The sequence below is a fragment of the Galeopterus variegatus genome, unplaced genomic scaffold, assembly GCF_000696425.1.
Source record: "Galeopterus variegatus unplaced genomic scaffold, G_variegatus-3.0.2 Scaffold1749, whole genome shotgun sequence".
Lineage (NCBI taxonomy): Eukaryota > Metazoa > Chordata > Mammalia > Dermoptera > Cynocephalidae > Galeopterus > Galeopterus variegatus.
This window is the reverse complement of record NW_007727860.1, coordinates 74,976-90,078: the sequence shown is the minus strand read 5'-3', so window position 1 is coordinate 90,078 and position 15,103 is coordinate 74,976. Positions and strand designations below refer to the sequence as shown.

Below are 15,103 nucleotides of genomic sequence, written 5' to 3'. Positions count from 1 at the left end.
AAAAAAAAAAAGCCAATTAGATCTTTAAACTAAATTTGTTGTAATTTTGTCTTTTGACAAAATAGATAATGCCTGAAAACATCACAAATTGGCAAGAGTCATAAACCTAGATTCAAGAAGCTGAGAACACCTAAAGATGGTAAACCCAAAGAATTTACACCAGACCAAAAAAAAAAAATCTTGAAATCCACCAGGGAAACTAACACCTTATACCTAAAGGGAAAAAACCATTTAGATTGTAGATCCCCATCTAAAAATGTTGCATCTGCTTTTCGAATTCCCACAATAGTCTCTGAGCACTGATTCCACCTTTCACCTGCCCCAGTTAACACTGGGTTTTATTTATCTTTTAAATATTGATTCCTCTGTGCAGTAGTAGAAAACTAGATACCATCATTGCTTTAAATTGCAATTCTTTTAGATTATTAGTGAGGCTGAGCATTTTTATATGCTTAGTGCTTGTTGATATTTCTTCTTTTATGAATTTCCAATTTATATCTTTTACCCATACCCTGTGCTCAGAAACCTTCTGGATCTCAGTGTCCCGCTTCATCTGTCTGTTCATTTGTATTCTTTATAATAAAACTGTAATAGTAACTATAGCAGTTTTTCGAGTTCTGTGAGCCATTCTAGCAAATCATCAAACCTGAGGAGGGTGTCATGGTAATCCCCAAATTTGTGCATAGCCTGGGCAACCCATTTGCAGCTGGAATCTGAAGTGGGAACCGTATGAGCCCATTAACTTGTGGTTCTGATGCTAACTCCAGATAGATAATGTCAGAATTGGAGAACTGATAGGTGTTGAAAAAGATACCATATATTTGGTGTCAAAGAGAATCCTGGAATGCACTGAGAAGATTCCCTAAGCTTTTATCAAGAAACTGATCCCCCCACAGCTCCATAAACATGTTTCTTCTTACAAGACCCCAGCAAGATCCAGTAGGGAAGTGCTACCAGCCTAGAGTCCTCACAATAAGTCTGTGAAGTAGTTAAAGGTGCTTTTCAGGGTCCTCCCCCCCAATTCTGTGCCCCTTAAGTCATCACGTCTCAGTCACTGTCCATGTTCCCACCACTCTGATGAAAAAGCTGAAATGTCACCATGTGTCTGTTTAAGGCTCTGCAATCATTATATTATGCTTGTCTTTGACGCTGAGGTTTTAAGGATAGAAGAATGGTGATGACACTTAGAGAATGGAAGAGTTTTTGTGGTGATTGTTTCGTTTCATTTTTAAGGCACAGAAAAGTGCTACTCAATAAGTACATATACTTTCTTTTGTTTTTTGTTTTGGTGGCTGTCTGGTATGGGGATCCGAACTCTTGACCTTGGTGTTACCAACACCATGCTCTAACCAACTGAGCTAACCACCCAGCCCATCAATAAGTACATGTATTTTTAATTTCAAAATTTCCTGCCTCTTTGTGAAATGATCTAGGGTAGTATCTAAAAGACACAGAATTAGTGAAATGGGAACAAAAGAGGGAAAATTGGGACAAGGAAAAGCAAAACAAATATCCACACCATACTAATTTAGATTTCTGCTCCCGATTGCACAACAGAGAACACAGTGGAAGAACTACACAATTTTTATCATATGAAGTGAAGAGACAGCAGCTTCTTGTTGGGGGTGGGGGGGAGATTACAAAATTGCTCGTAGAACCCAGCTCTGAGATGTTCACTTTTCATGGCGGTCTCTGCATAGAGGAAAATGTGTGCTATAGTGGACAGTGTCCTCATTCGTGTTTTCACCATAAATGCAAATGTAACCCCTGGTAAAAGTCAAAGGTATGAATCCATATGGATCTGTAATGTGGGTGACAAATATGGCTTTCAAGTGTTATAATTTTCATAGTACTTAAAATATACCTTACACTATGCCGCTCAAAGATAATAATTTTGACTGGGATTTTGACAGGAGTTGGCTGTTAAATGGCTCAAGAGGCTACTTTTTAGTTTGGAGCCTGAAATCAGTGTACTATTCTGATCATTAAGGACAGACTCTAGAAAGTGGACAAGAAGTCGGCAGTTCTGAAGTTCTGTTATGAAAATGACAGTCTTCTGTGGTTCAAATGTTTGGTTCTCTACAAAATTCTCATTGAAATGTTACCTCCAATGCAATAGTATTAAGAGGTGAGGTCTTTAGGAGGTGATTAGGTCATGAGGGCTCCTCCCTTGTAAATGGGACTATGGCCTTTATAAAAGAGGCTTCATGCAGTATTCGGCCCTTTTTGCCCTTCTGCCTTCTGCCATGTGAGGACACAGCCAGGAGGCAGCAACAGGCACCATCCTGGAAGCAGAGCACAGTCCTCACCAGACACCGAATGCCTTGACCTTGGAGTCCAGCCTCCAGAACTGTGAGAAAATAAATTTCTGTTTTTTTATAAATTACCCAGTCTCAGATTTTTTGTTATAGCAGCATAAGTGGACTAAGTAAGACACAGCCTATAACAAGAATTCTTGTATTCTATTCTGTATTCTTGTATTCTGCTCTGCCTCCAGGGGGAGAAGAAGCTATAGGGTAACTACACACAAAACAATTAGGGTTTCTCTAACAGCTGGGTTAGAGATCAGTGGAGACCTCCCAATGTGATCCAGAGGAACATGGTAAAGATGGAAGAGAAGGTTTTAGCCTGAAACGCTTTCACATACTAGCTGATTAGCTAGCACTAGCTAATTCACTCTGGCCGTGGCAATGCTGCTCCAGAGGACAAGTTATCTTGTAGATCACTAAAGGGAATGACTTCTGGCAAGGTATACGATAACATCTGCGTAAGTCCTGGAGAATGTCTGCCAGCAACAGTGTGGCCGCAGTGAGAATGCACCTCGTGGACCTTCAATTTATTGCACTGGCTTGTGCAAAGAGGACATGTTTCCCACATGCTGCTCGCAGCAAATGACTGAATGTGACAAGAGTACTATGTCAGGCTGCTTCCTGGGACACATGGAATCACCATTTTTTCTCACACAGACATTTCCCCTAATAAAATCTTTGCATGTTTAATCCCATCTTCACATCTGTTTCTCAGAGGACCTGAGCTAACACAAAAAGCAACTTCTGTTTTTATCTTAGTTGATGTTTAACCTTTCCAACAACAGTCCATGTTTCTCATAGGAAGGACCTGCCTAATATGTGAGCCTTTTTTTTTTTTTTAAGCAACACCAAATGGCAAAACACGGCTCTATTCTTTTAATTATTTAGCTGCTGAAGCTCTGCCCCAAAGCCCTACCTTCTGGCCCTTTCTCTGAAATGAGGCACAAAGTCTCTCTGTGTCTCCATTTTGGGACTAGATGAGTAGTTTTTCTCTAATAGCAATTTTTTTTTTTGTAACTATAAATATGTTGAGTTTTTCTCCAACAGACCAGGAAGGTCAAGAAATACGTTCTAGAGACCTCTTTGTGGTTGCTTGATGCAGAGCTCATGCAGACACCTGCAAACATAATGTAATGACCCTCTCAGGACTGATTAGCCACTCAAGACGCAGGGCAAGATAGGGTATTAAATCCTAATCCTCCCTGCTTCATTACAGCTTCCTCATGTTTTTAGTTGACAAACTAAGTCATGGACACAATCAAATTCCTTCACTCATTTCACTGCCCTATTAATTCCTGCTAGGAATTATATGAGGGTACTTCAAAAAGTTCATGGAAAAATAGCATTAAAAGATAAAGCGAATCTTTCCATGAACTTTTTGAAGACCCCCTCGTATTCACCTATATTTTTCTTTTTAAAATATACAAGTGGAACCTACAACTTCAGAAGCCAGATATTTTTTGGATTTTCACTTGCTTGGGCAAATTGACAGTTGGCTTATTTTCTTTTTTTTTTTTTTTTCGTATCCGGCAACGGATCGCAACCCTCAGTGTCGCGCCCGTACCGGACCGGGACCGGCAACGGGATCGCAACCCTCGGTGTTGCACCCGCACCTCACTCAGCCAGTGAGCGGGAACCGGTCTGTATGTGGGATCCGAACCCTTGGCGGGAGCGCCACCGCGCTCCCAAGCGGCGCACTGTAGCAGTGTGCCACCGGGCCTGCCCAACAGTTGGCTTATTTTCAAATGATTTTTTTTTGTGGTCCCATGGGGTTTGGAGTGCTTCTTCCTGGAGGCCCATTTCAACATACCTCCGGTCTGTGGGGTACAGTTCCACAGTGACCACATCAAGAGAGTTCCAGGCCGAGATGGTCAATCCATTGTACAGGCACAGCATGCCTATCATCATGGACTCACTGGTGCCGAACCAAAGGAAGAAACAGCTGATCCCCGAAAGCACCATAGAGCCACCTGTCAACAAGGCACACGAAAGGCTGGAATGTTTCCTGTCATCTTAGTACAGCAAGGATGCTTGGGTCTTTGAGATCTCTCAGTAAAACTGAATTCTAAGGGGAAGCTGCAGACTGGGTTCCACAAAGCTCAAGTACAGGTGTGCTCACCTGAATGAAAGCTTTGTCTCTCTAACTGCCTTCTGAGCAGAGTGTGTATGAAATGCACATCATCCACTACTCAGCTACTTAAGTGGAAAAATACACATTAGTTACACATAATTAGTTTTTCAGTCTGTTAACTCATGGAAACTGCTGAAATGAAATGTAATTAGACATAATTTTCACTACAATTTAGTCCTAATGAAATGTCAAAGGGATTTCTCCTCATGGGAGGCAAATTCCTAAGGGGCAGGGGGTACTGTGGGAAACAGGCTCCCTGGAGATTGCAAGGGCAGCTCTTTTATTTTACATGAAATGGAGCACACACCTAGCATCGTTAAGCGCCCGATTCTGTCCATCAGGAGAGCAGATACGATGTTCCCTGGCAACACCGCCAGTGTTCCCAGGAAGTTGACAAAATAAATCCAGTAGGCACTATAGTCATCATCAAAGGTAATCTGGCATCCTGTCTTGTTGTGAAAAAACGAGCAGTTTTGAAATTCGCTGTCAATGAATTTATATGGCTCAAAATCTGTAGAAACAAAAACAAAGACAGCTCATCAAACTCTTAACAGATATGCAGCAGTATATGAAAGCCTATCGGGAATTCAGAAAAGTGTCACGGTGCTGTAAATTCCTGAGGGCCTCAGGGCCTGGGCTGGCTTGACTTCCTGCGTCTTCTCTTGGCCAGGGGAGGTTTAATCTGGGACCTCACATTACAAAGTAGCTGAATAAAGGATACCTTTGAAGAATAAAGGAATAAATTAAGTTAAAGACTCCAGTTATCTCCTGATTTCCTATGGTTGGCCATTGCTAATTATATTATTTGCTTACTCTTCTACAGTAGTACTTTGTCTTAATTATATGTTACATAAAGACTATCATTATAGTACTAATAGCTTCCACAATGAAATTATAAAAACAATTTGTTTCAAAATGTGCGTGAATTGGCCTTATCCTTGCCATTTTATGGAACTCTGAGGCACAGGGAAGGAACAGGTCTTTCCTTGGGTCCTTGGGGATGAATTTATAATTTAAGGCCCATGTGAATGAATCCACTGAGCAATGAGAGTCAGCTTCATCTGAAGGTCACTAGCATTCACTGCTGACCTTTTTTTGAACTTGGATTTATCCAGGAAGGGTTGCAGGTGGTGGTGGGTTCTGCTAAAAGGCTGTGAGAATCAAAACTGTTTTCCTTGCTGATCGAGCTCTGCCAAAAAAGCTGGTCTTTGGAGGTTGAATGGATTAGAAAACCGTGATAGATCACATTGTTTAAAAAACAAAAAACAAAGACACCCAACCCCATTCTCTTTTGGATCTTGGCAGAGCTGGCTCCTGCCTGCACCAAGAAGGCAGGGCTGACAACAGGATAGACGCTGATGCAGGACAGATAGATCAATGTGTGGGGGTGGGAAAGCATGGGCTTTGAAATCAGGTGGGGCTCAAACATCAGCTGTTACTAGTTCTATGAGTGTGGCCAAATTACTTAATTTTTCTAAACCTCAACTATTGTGAAAACTAAATGAGATAACAAATGTCTAATGACCTGGAGTAGGAAACAGTATTTAGTAGGTGCTCAATCAATGTTTATTTCACTTCCTTTTTTTCCTGGGGAGTTTTCCAGACTTCATGATATGAATTGAGCTCAAAAATATGCCTGATTGGGCATAGTCACATGTTGTCCATCTCTGTTGACTGTAGAGTCAAGGCATGCTCACTTTAAGCAAACACCAGATTTCGAAACAAGGATTATCAAAACAAACTACAGGTTAATTCTTTGCTTTAAAAATGATTCACCAAAGGATTGATTCTGTTTCATTTTGTTCTGTTTGCCAACTTTGAACTTTGTCGGGAACCCCATTTGCGTTAAACCTGACAAAGACAGACAGTACAAGCTTACCTTTACTCCAACCTTGTTTCATTTTGTTCTGTTTGCCAACTTTGAACTTTGTCAGGAACCCCATTTGCGTTAAACCTGACAAAGACAGACAGTACAAGCTTACCTTTACTCCAACCTGATTTAGGGAACTTGGTCATTTACACTTTAATCTCCACTTCCTATGTAAGCCTCTGCCCACACTATCACATGGTTATCACATTTCTGTCAAGAGCTGTGCCCTTTGAAGAGGCCCCAGGTAAAGGCAGTGCTACGTAGTGCACCTACCTGTGTTGTCAAAAACAGTATCAATAAATGTGCAGTTCTTGAAGTAGGTGTTGACTGAAGTCACATCCTCAAAGGTGCAGGACTTAAAAACCGAATCTTTGAAAGTTACAGATTTGAACTTGACCCCTAGGAATCTGCCCAACACACACAAAAAATTCATATCAATGACTTGTATCCATCAGAGTTCAAAGCTAAGTTAAACAGGTTTAGATTTGCAGTACCTCACTATAAACTATTTAAATTATAAAGGACATAGGTTTCTGGATTTTCTAAGCTCTTTCCTTTTCCTGTCTTTCTTCATCCATCCTGTCCTGTGGCTATCTCATTGCTCACCAATATTATTTTACACCAAAAGAAGAGAGAACACTCAAGATAACTTCACTCAGCTTTTTGCAATGTTAGTAAATGTTTTTCTGGTGTATGCAATTGAAGATAGAGAGTTTGGGGATACCTGTGAATATCCACTATTTTTCAACACTATTTTTTTCATGCATGGCTTTATTTGAAAATTCTCTATTTGGGGTTAATGGCTCTAACTTGATGTGCTCCCACTCACACACTTTTAATGAAAGTCTGTTTCCTAAGCTGAAAACCCAAGGCTTCTTCATTCTACTGTAGGGACTTCCAATTATCCTGAAGAGACAGCATGAGAATTCTGCTTCATGTATGTGAGAAATGACTGGCTTGGGGGTCAATAAACTCACAGCCACACTCATTTCCAGTAGTATTTTTCTTCTCTCAGCCAGCAAATATTCCTTGAACGAAATAGAATGATGACAGTTCTTATTTTTGGAAACATGTAGAATGATGACATCTGCTCAGATGCATTTTTGGGTGTTGTAAAGAGGAATGTGTTCTAGGTGGTGATGATGACAATTGTCATAATAATCATAACATCTTAGAAGAGTTTATGATTCAGACCTTATCAGCATTGATAAGAACTCCCAACAGACACAGATAAATATTTGTCAACGTGTCTTGGTACTTTGTTAAGAGACTACGAATTTATACATAGCTAATTACTAAGAGGAAAATGCAATGCGCTAAAGCAGGATAAATGAGGGCACATTTTAACAAGATTGTCAATTTTCTAAAATGGAACTGAATTTGGAAAGGAGAAGCAATTTTAGTTTATGAATGGATAATACACACACAGAGTATATGGTACAAAATTCGAAAGGCTGAAATAGGAAAAGGTACATGTTTTCCCACTCATCCCCAAGCCATCCAGTTGCTCTGCCCAGAGATTGCTGTCCGTCTCTCGTGTGCTCTTCTGGAGCATTCTGTATATAGAGTCCTAGCTACACATTGCTCCGTCTTATATTCTACTTTGGATGTTATTCCCTATCAGTACATAAAGAGTTGCCATTTAACAATGTTGAATAGGGAAGCTATTTTTAATAAATGAGTGAGCCAGCAGTATTTCAAATTTTCCTGAAAGCCAAAAAATTTCTTTTCTATCATCTTCTAAAATAAATGTATAATGTATATATTTTCCAAGAATTTTAATACTGTTAAAATTATTAATTATTATCTTGCTAATGTAAAAAATTGTAAGTGATGACTGAATGTCCAGTTTAGAGCTTTAATAAATATTGCTAAAAACATAACTGTCAGAGACATAAACATATACTAGAAATTTCTAATGGAGTAACAATACTTTTTAAAATAACAAGCAAAGTAAATTTTTGTAATACTTTTTAAAATAAAATAAATTTTCAGAGCATTTGATGCTAGTTTCTGTGAAATACAAGTGCAGATTGAAGTCAGTATTGTATGCGGGAGAGTGAAGGTGATCCTATATAGGCTGGATTATGATTAGGCCCCTCTTTGAAGTGCTAATTCGAACAGTTACCTACGAGTTGATAGCTCTCCTTTCCATTACACAGATCATAAGGATCCCACAGAATTCTTTTTCATCTTTCTAACTGGTTTTTGCCCCAGGAAACTGGTTATTTGAGATTTTAATTTTTGTTACTTTTGAAATGGGGACAATTTCCTAAGAATGGTGTAAGCTATCATGAACTCACACCAGCAATTATTTGCTCAGACAACAAATAAATGGATACAAACAAGCAGCTAGTCCATCCTTTTCCCTCTCTGAGAGAATGAACCAGAACCTCCTTCCTGAGCTAGTTCTATCTCCTCATCAAGAGACATTCCAGATCCCCCACTCAAAAGTATCCTTTGCTAACACTTTCCATATTTTCAAAGCCCTTAATTTTGAGGAATCATTACTGTTCTTTAATTGAAACTCTTTATGATACAATTTAACTTTAATTCTGATTCAGCATAGTGGAGAAGAAAGGAATCCTGAAAAGTGGTCCCCTTTCTCAGGAATACAAGATTCATCAAATTACATTTCAGATTTCTTCTCTGAATTAAATAACTACAGCCTATCTTATTTTCTCATATTCTTTACTTTTCTCTTCCTTATATTCATGGCTCTCTTAAAGGGCTTCTCTAAATTTTCTTTTCACACTGGTCAATTCCACTACTTAATAAATGTGAAGCAACTCAGTTTTGGAAGTTGTTTTAAGTGAAGTAACTGATTTCCTTGTACCTTTTCTTTAAACAAAATAAAACAAAACAACACAAACAAAAAAAACCCCTATGCATGTTTCAGTGCAGTGAAGGCTAATAAGAAGTAAGTTTTTGTGAATAGGTAGCAAATTAAGTTATTTCGAAGTTTCTAGACCTGCCATTGTCGTATTCCATTCCAGTATGAATCTGATTTTCCATTGTAAAGTTAATACTGAAATTTGCATATTTATCTCTCTGCACATTTTTAGTTAGTGATGCATATTCATCCGATTGCAGATGTTTAATGACATCAGGGAACCAAACAGATAATCCATAGTACCTGCAAAGACAAAGAAATGTGAGTTTGTAAATGCACCAGCCCTGACATTTTCAGAGTGGTGGTGATTCCCAGAGAAGCACTTTCAATTATGACTGGCTTCGTATAACATTATGAATAAATCTCCACAGAGTAATCTGCATGTCTTCCTACCCTACAATTAATCTACAAAAATCAGGCTACAGAGATGCCCTGGGGTTAGCTGGAGAACCCCAGTTTTGTAATTCCTGAAACCTTCCTTTGGGAGGAGACATACAGAAAGAACCCCATCCTATACCCATACATGATGCTATGGTCTGAATGTGTCACCCCAAAATTCACGTGTTGGAACCCCCAAAGTGATATTATTAAGACGTAATTAAGTCATGGGGTGGAGCCCTCAAGAATGGGATTACTGCCCTTATAAAAGAGGTATGAGGAAGCTGCCCCCCTCCCTTTTGGCCTCCTATCCCTTCTGCCATGTGAAGACACAGGGTTCCTTCCCTCCAGAGGACACAGCAGCAAGGCACCATCTTGGAAGCAGAGGCCCTCACGAGACAGTGAACCTGCCAGCAATTTTATCTTGGACTTCCAGCCTCTGAAACCGTTAGAAGTAAATTTCTATTCTTTGTAAATTACCTGGTTTGTGGCATTTTGTTATAGCAGCACAAATGCACTAAGACACATGGAACCTGGTGCTGATGTCTTTCTCATCATCCCAGGCTGCACTGAGAGACTCCATCTCCTAGTCTGGTGGCACAAACTCTTGGATCCAAGATCTGTGAGAGCCCTTAAAGAACGACCTCTTTTACTAATGGTTCCTACACTGCTGTGATCCTGCTAGCCTGGGGGTAAAGCTCCATTTCCCATGGTTGTTCAAGGTTGTGAAAGGGGGTATTCAGGTTATTATCTAAAAATTCAGGTTATATTCACTTTCTGCCTCTTGACCTCTCGTGTTATTCTAACAGCTGCATCACGCTGCTATGCTGGCCAGTACAGTAGCTACTAACTGATGGATCTCAGACGTGACTGGCATCATTGTGCACAGAATAAGCACAAAATAGCGGCCGGCCTTGTCTCCCACTCCAGCACCAAACCCCTCCCTTTACTAGAAGCCTCATGACTTAAACAGAAACCCTTTTGCTTCTGCAAGGGTACAGTTCCACCCTGGTCACATAGTTTCCACATTAGCATAATGCCCCTCCTTGATGGTAACAGCCAACCCTTGGTGCCCTATATAAGCTCTACCACCCCCACACATGGTGCTGTCCTCCACTTTGAGGGCAGCCATGGGCTGCCGTCACTTTGGGTGCAGCCTAGCAGGTTCTTTTCCTTTAATAAAGCTTGATCAGTACCCAGCGTCTCGGCTCACTTTCTTTCACTAACTACATGCTACTAAGCGGTTGAAATGTGGCTAGTCCAAAATGGGATATGCTGTAAACACAAAATGCCACAAGATTTTGAAGACTTTTTAAAAAATTGAAAATCAGTCATTAATAATTTTTACATTGATTATATGTTGAAATGATTCTATTTTGGACATAATGAATTGAATAAAATACAGCATTAAAATTAATTTTACCTGTTTCCTGTTTCCTTTTACTATTTTTGGGTGTGTGTCTACCAGAAAACTTAAAATAACATATGTAGTTTACATTATATTTCTATTGGACAGTGCTACTCTAAAGAAACATCCCCAAGTGGAGTTCCCAGACCAGCAGCATCAGCATCACCCATGAACTTGTTAGAAATGCAAACTCAAGCCCATCCTGACCTGGCAAACCAAAAACTCTGTGGGTGGAGTCCTCCAGTGATTCCCCTGATGAACACTGAAGTTTGAGAACCACTGCTCTAGCTTATCCCCAGTGACACTTAGCTACATAGGGAAAGAAGTGGGTGTTAGCGCAGCCTTGGCAGGCAAGCAGGCTGGGATCCATTCCCAGCCTTGCTACTTGCCAGCTGCATGAACTTGGGCCAGTTATCAAGCCTCAGTTACCCCATCTCTAATATGGGAATGATGGTAGTATCCACCTTCCTGGTGGGCTGCAAAGTACCTAGCAGCACATAGAGAGTACTCAAAAGACAGCACGACTGGTTTCTGTCATCAGGATTCCTGAAACATCTCTGCCTCAGGTTGCCATAGATTCCAACCCCTTCTCTTACTAGATCATGAGTTAATTACTGCAGGGGTGTGAGGGTGGTCACTGCATAAGAAATGACTCAGGGATGCACATCTATGGCATTGCCCTCTAGTCACATAAACGGGGAAAAAACTTGAAAATGGTAGCAAAGAAGGAAAGCACATTACTCTGGAACATCCAGTCCATCATCAAAGATGTGGAGGAGTCTCAGCTAATTTTTCATTTATTTATCAAACATTTATTGAATGCTAGGTATTGTTGAGGTTCTGGGATATCACAGCAAGGAAATCAGAAAGCTTAAAATCTGGTCAATAATGAATAAGTAATCAAAATAAAAAAGCCAGATAATGATTACCATGTAACTCTTCACACCTTGAGAGTAGGACTTCTCTCTTGCTTATCTTTGTCTTTGTATCTAACCAAGTGCTTAGCACACAGTGGGCCCCTAATATATGTTAATTTTCAGCCCTCTCTTCCTTCAGAGATTAATGAATTTTCTAGAACTTGGGTGGGGAATTACTTTACATATTCTAAACCAACCCTCTTAATTTAGAAATGAGGAAGGGAAACTACGTAATGTCTTCAAATCACACGGCTAACCAAGTCACACAGCAGAATGAGCTGCCAGGTCTCCTGACCCCAGCTTCCTCCTCTCCCTATATTACCTTTCACGGAGACTGGGAATGAACAGTCATCACTTGCCTGTTTAAATGTGGGGCTGGTAAGAGATGGGATTTGTAGCATAAACATTGATCTTTACCAGGCAACAAGATCTTATTGAACTGAAAGTGTAGGGTATTATCTAATTGCCTTTTTCTAAACAGTAAATCAGGTTATAGAGTTGTATGCACACATTCTAAAGTGAGTATGTCTACAATTAGAAAATAAAATTCTGAAATTTTCTCCCTATCTCCTCTTTTCTTGGAACACATATATGGCAGTTTTATTCATTTCACAACAACTATTTATTGAACTCCTATTATATGCCAGGGATATATATCAGTAAACAAGACAGTTTAAACCCTGTCTCCTCGTGGAGCATCCAGAGGGAGAAGCCAGAATTTTAGACAACTATTTATTGAACTCCTATTATATGCCAGGGATACATATCAGGAAACAAGACAGTTTAAACCCTGTCTCCTCGTGGAGCATCCAGAGGGAGAAGCCAGAATTTTATTCTTCATACAGAATAAAGAAGCCTTTTGCATATTAGAAGGTAGAAAGTGCCATGGGGGAATAATGAAGTTGGGAAGGGGACAGGGAGTGCTGAGGCATTACAATTCATTTTTAAAAAGGTATGTCACTGAGAAGGTGACATCTGGGGAAAGACTTTAAGGGGGTTGGAGAATGAGCTGGGCAGATGTCTAGGAGAAGCATTCCAGGCAGTGGCTGGTGGAGAGAGGGTAAGGTCTGGCATGTTCCAGGAGGAGCAGAGGCTGGTGTGGCTGGAGCCCAGCAAAGGAGGGCTTGATGGGGGAGAACTCACAGGGGCAAATCTTTCAGGGACTTACCAAACTTTCCAAATACAGGGAGGCTTTGCCTCCCTGGCTTTAGGACAAGATAAATAAAATAACTGGTTTATAAAAACTTTAAATGTCAGCAAATCTAACCTGAAAAAACTATTTTTCTTTCCTAGCAGGTTAACAGAATCAAATGGTATAAGAAAAGGAAGTATCATGACTGGAAGTTATAATGTGGACATTTAATGATTTTGCTCACCAAGAATTAAACATCACTTACCCAAAGGACAGGGTGAACCAAACAATTGTAAGCTTTATTGTATTTTCCCTGACTGGGTAGTTGAAACATCTCATAAATGTCAGCCAAATCTACGAAATATTAGAGAGTTAGTTTTCTCATGCGATTACTTAGTCAACCCCACTCCCCTACCCCTTCCACCAAATCATAAAAAAGCTCTGTTTTCATTGGGCTGAATTCATTTCAACTTAAAATGTAAAAGCTAAAGGTCATAAGAAACCAAATGCTGTAATTTTCATTTTTTAGCTTTCTGGAGGCCAGGGGTCAAAGTAACTCAAGACTCCAAGGGACCCCGCCCCTGCCAAGACCCGTGTCCTAACATCTTCCCTCCCAAAGATGGAATGCATTGGCTAACTGTTGGAAAAGGGGGTCTGATGATCCAGTCCTTGTGCAGGAATCAGGGGTTGGGGGTACAGGGTGAAGAGCCCCACTCATGGGACAAGCACAGTCACCCCCTTCTTCTGACCATCCTCAAATGCATCAAATTGGCATGCATGTCCCTGGAGACTTGTTACTTACTCCATACAGTTCTGTGCGGATCCGAACAAAACACCTCCTATACCATGTTCCTGTGTCACTCTCAATTTCAATCAGCTCATCGATCTGTTTAGGGGTTTTGATTTTGTTCACCTGTAGAGAGCAACAGAGTGCAAAGTGCTGAGTTCTCTTCTCTTCAGTTGCTGACCTTAGGTTTACAATTTGTTTTTAAAAGAGCAAACACTGACTCCAATAAAAAGTAAGAGGTATTTGATAATCACTCCATACATATATGAGACCACTGGTGTAAGTACACAGATTCAAACAGCAGCTGAAAGAACTGAATAAAAAATGAGAGAGAGGGAAATAGGGGGACAGCAAGTATTCACGGAATAATATGAAGCCAAAATGCCCTTCTTTGAATCATTGCCACAAAGATGCACATTAGGAGATTAAAACATGCAGATAGATTAGCTCCAGATTAAGAATCATTTTGCTTGGACTAAAGTGACTATACTATACACACTTTTCTTTGGAACCTATTTATTTGATGGATTTGGCCCCTAACTGTAGTTCTTAAAGCTTTCCCATCAGACTTTTATCCTTAGAGCAGCACTGTGGCCCTTTCTTCTTTCTCCCACAGCCTAACCCACAGTGGCTGATCAGCAGGTACACAGGTGGCTGAGATGTGAGGGTGAGTGAATGAGTTTCGATTGCAAACATCAACACTGATGTGTCAGCCACAGAAGGGAAATAAGCAATGGGGGTTCAATGTGAAAAGCTGCATCTGTGAGTAAAGTCAGCCTCCTTCTGCTAAGGAAAAGAACCACAGGTCAGGAGAGGCAATGCTTTCAATGCAGAGAATAAATCCTGAGAAGAGAAAAAAAAGAAAGAACAGTTCTTTTGTGGACCTGGTCTGCCTTTTCCTGTTAATCAGAATTTACTGGTTTTTGATAAATCTGAGAGGACAAGGAAATGTCCACATGTTGCCCTTGTGAGAGACTTGAGCAGATTTTTCTGGAGATCCTGCCAACATCCAAAGTGGCAAGTCTACTGTGAGAATCTAGGTACCAAGGCTGGCTTTTGACAGAGGTGATTTGGGGACCTTCAGCATCTTTGAAATTATACCAGGTAGGCAGTAGCCTCTTTCTGGCTATTTAAATAAAGATGTCTGTGCTTAACAAAATTAACTTCTGAATTAAATATGGGATTACAAATACAGTCAGCTTGTTTTCTCTGCTCCGCCATTTTCTGCTATATGAGACCCCTGCATTGCTGTAAAGCCACCACCAAAGAAGACCCTCA

General features: G+C 40.3%; 1 protein-coding gene across 1 annotated transcript in view; it reads right to left on the bottom strand.

Annotated features, from left to right (window-relative positions):
* SV2C (synaptic vesicle glycoprotein 2C) overlaps positions 1 to 15,103 on the bottom strand; it is a 49,285-nt gene that overhangs the window by 22,710 nt on the left and 11,472 nt on the right. The window contains exons 4-9 of the mRNA XM_008578723.1: positions 13,841 to 13,951; positions 13,304 to 13,392; positions 9,282 to 9,446; positions 6,584 to 6,717; positions 4,748 to 4,951; positions 4,120 to 4,279 (exon numbers count right to left, since the gene is read on the bottom strand). Coding sequence (XP_008576945.1) covers positions 4,120 to 4,279; positions 4,748 to 4,951; positions 6,584 to 6,717; positions 9,282 to 9,446; positions 13,304 to 13,392; positions 13,841 to 13,951 — 863 coding nt within the window. The remainder of the gene's footprint in view (positions 1 to 4,119; positions 4,280 to 4,747; positions 4,952 to 6,583; positions 6,718 to 9,281; positions 9,447 to 13,303; positions 13,393 to 13,840; positions 13,952 to 15,103) is intronic.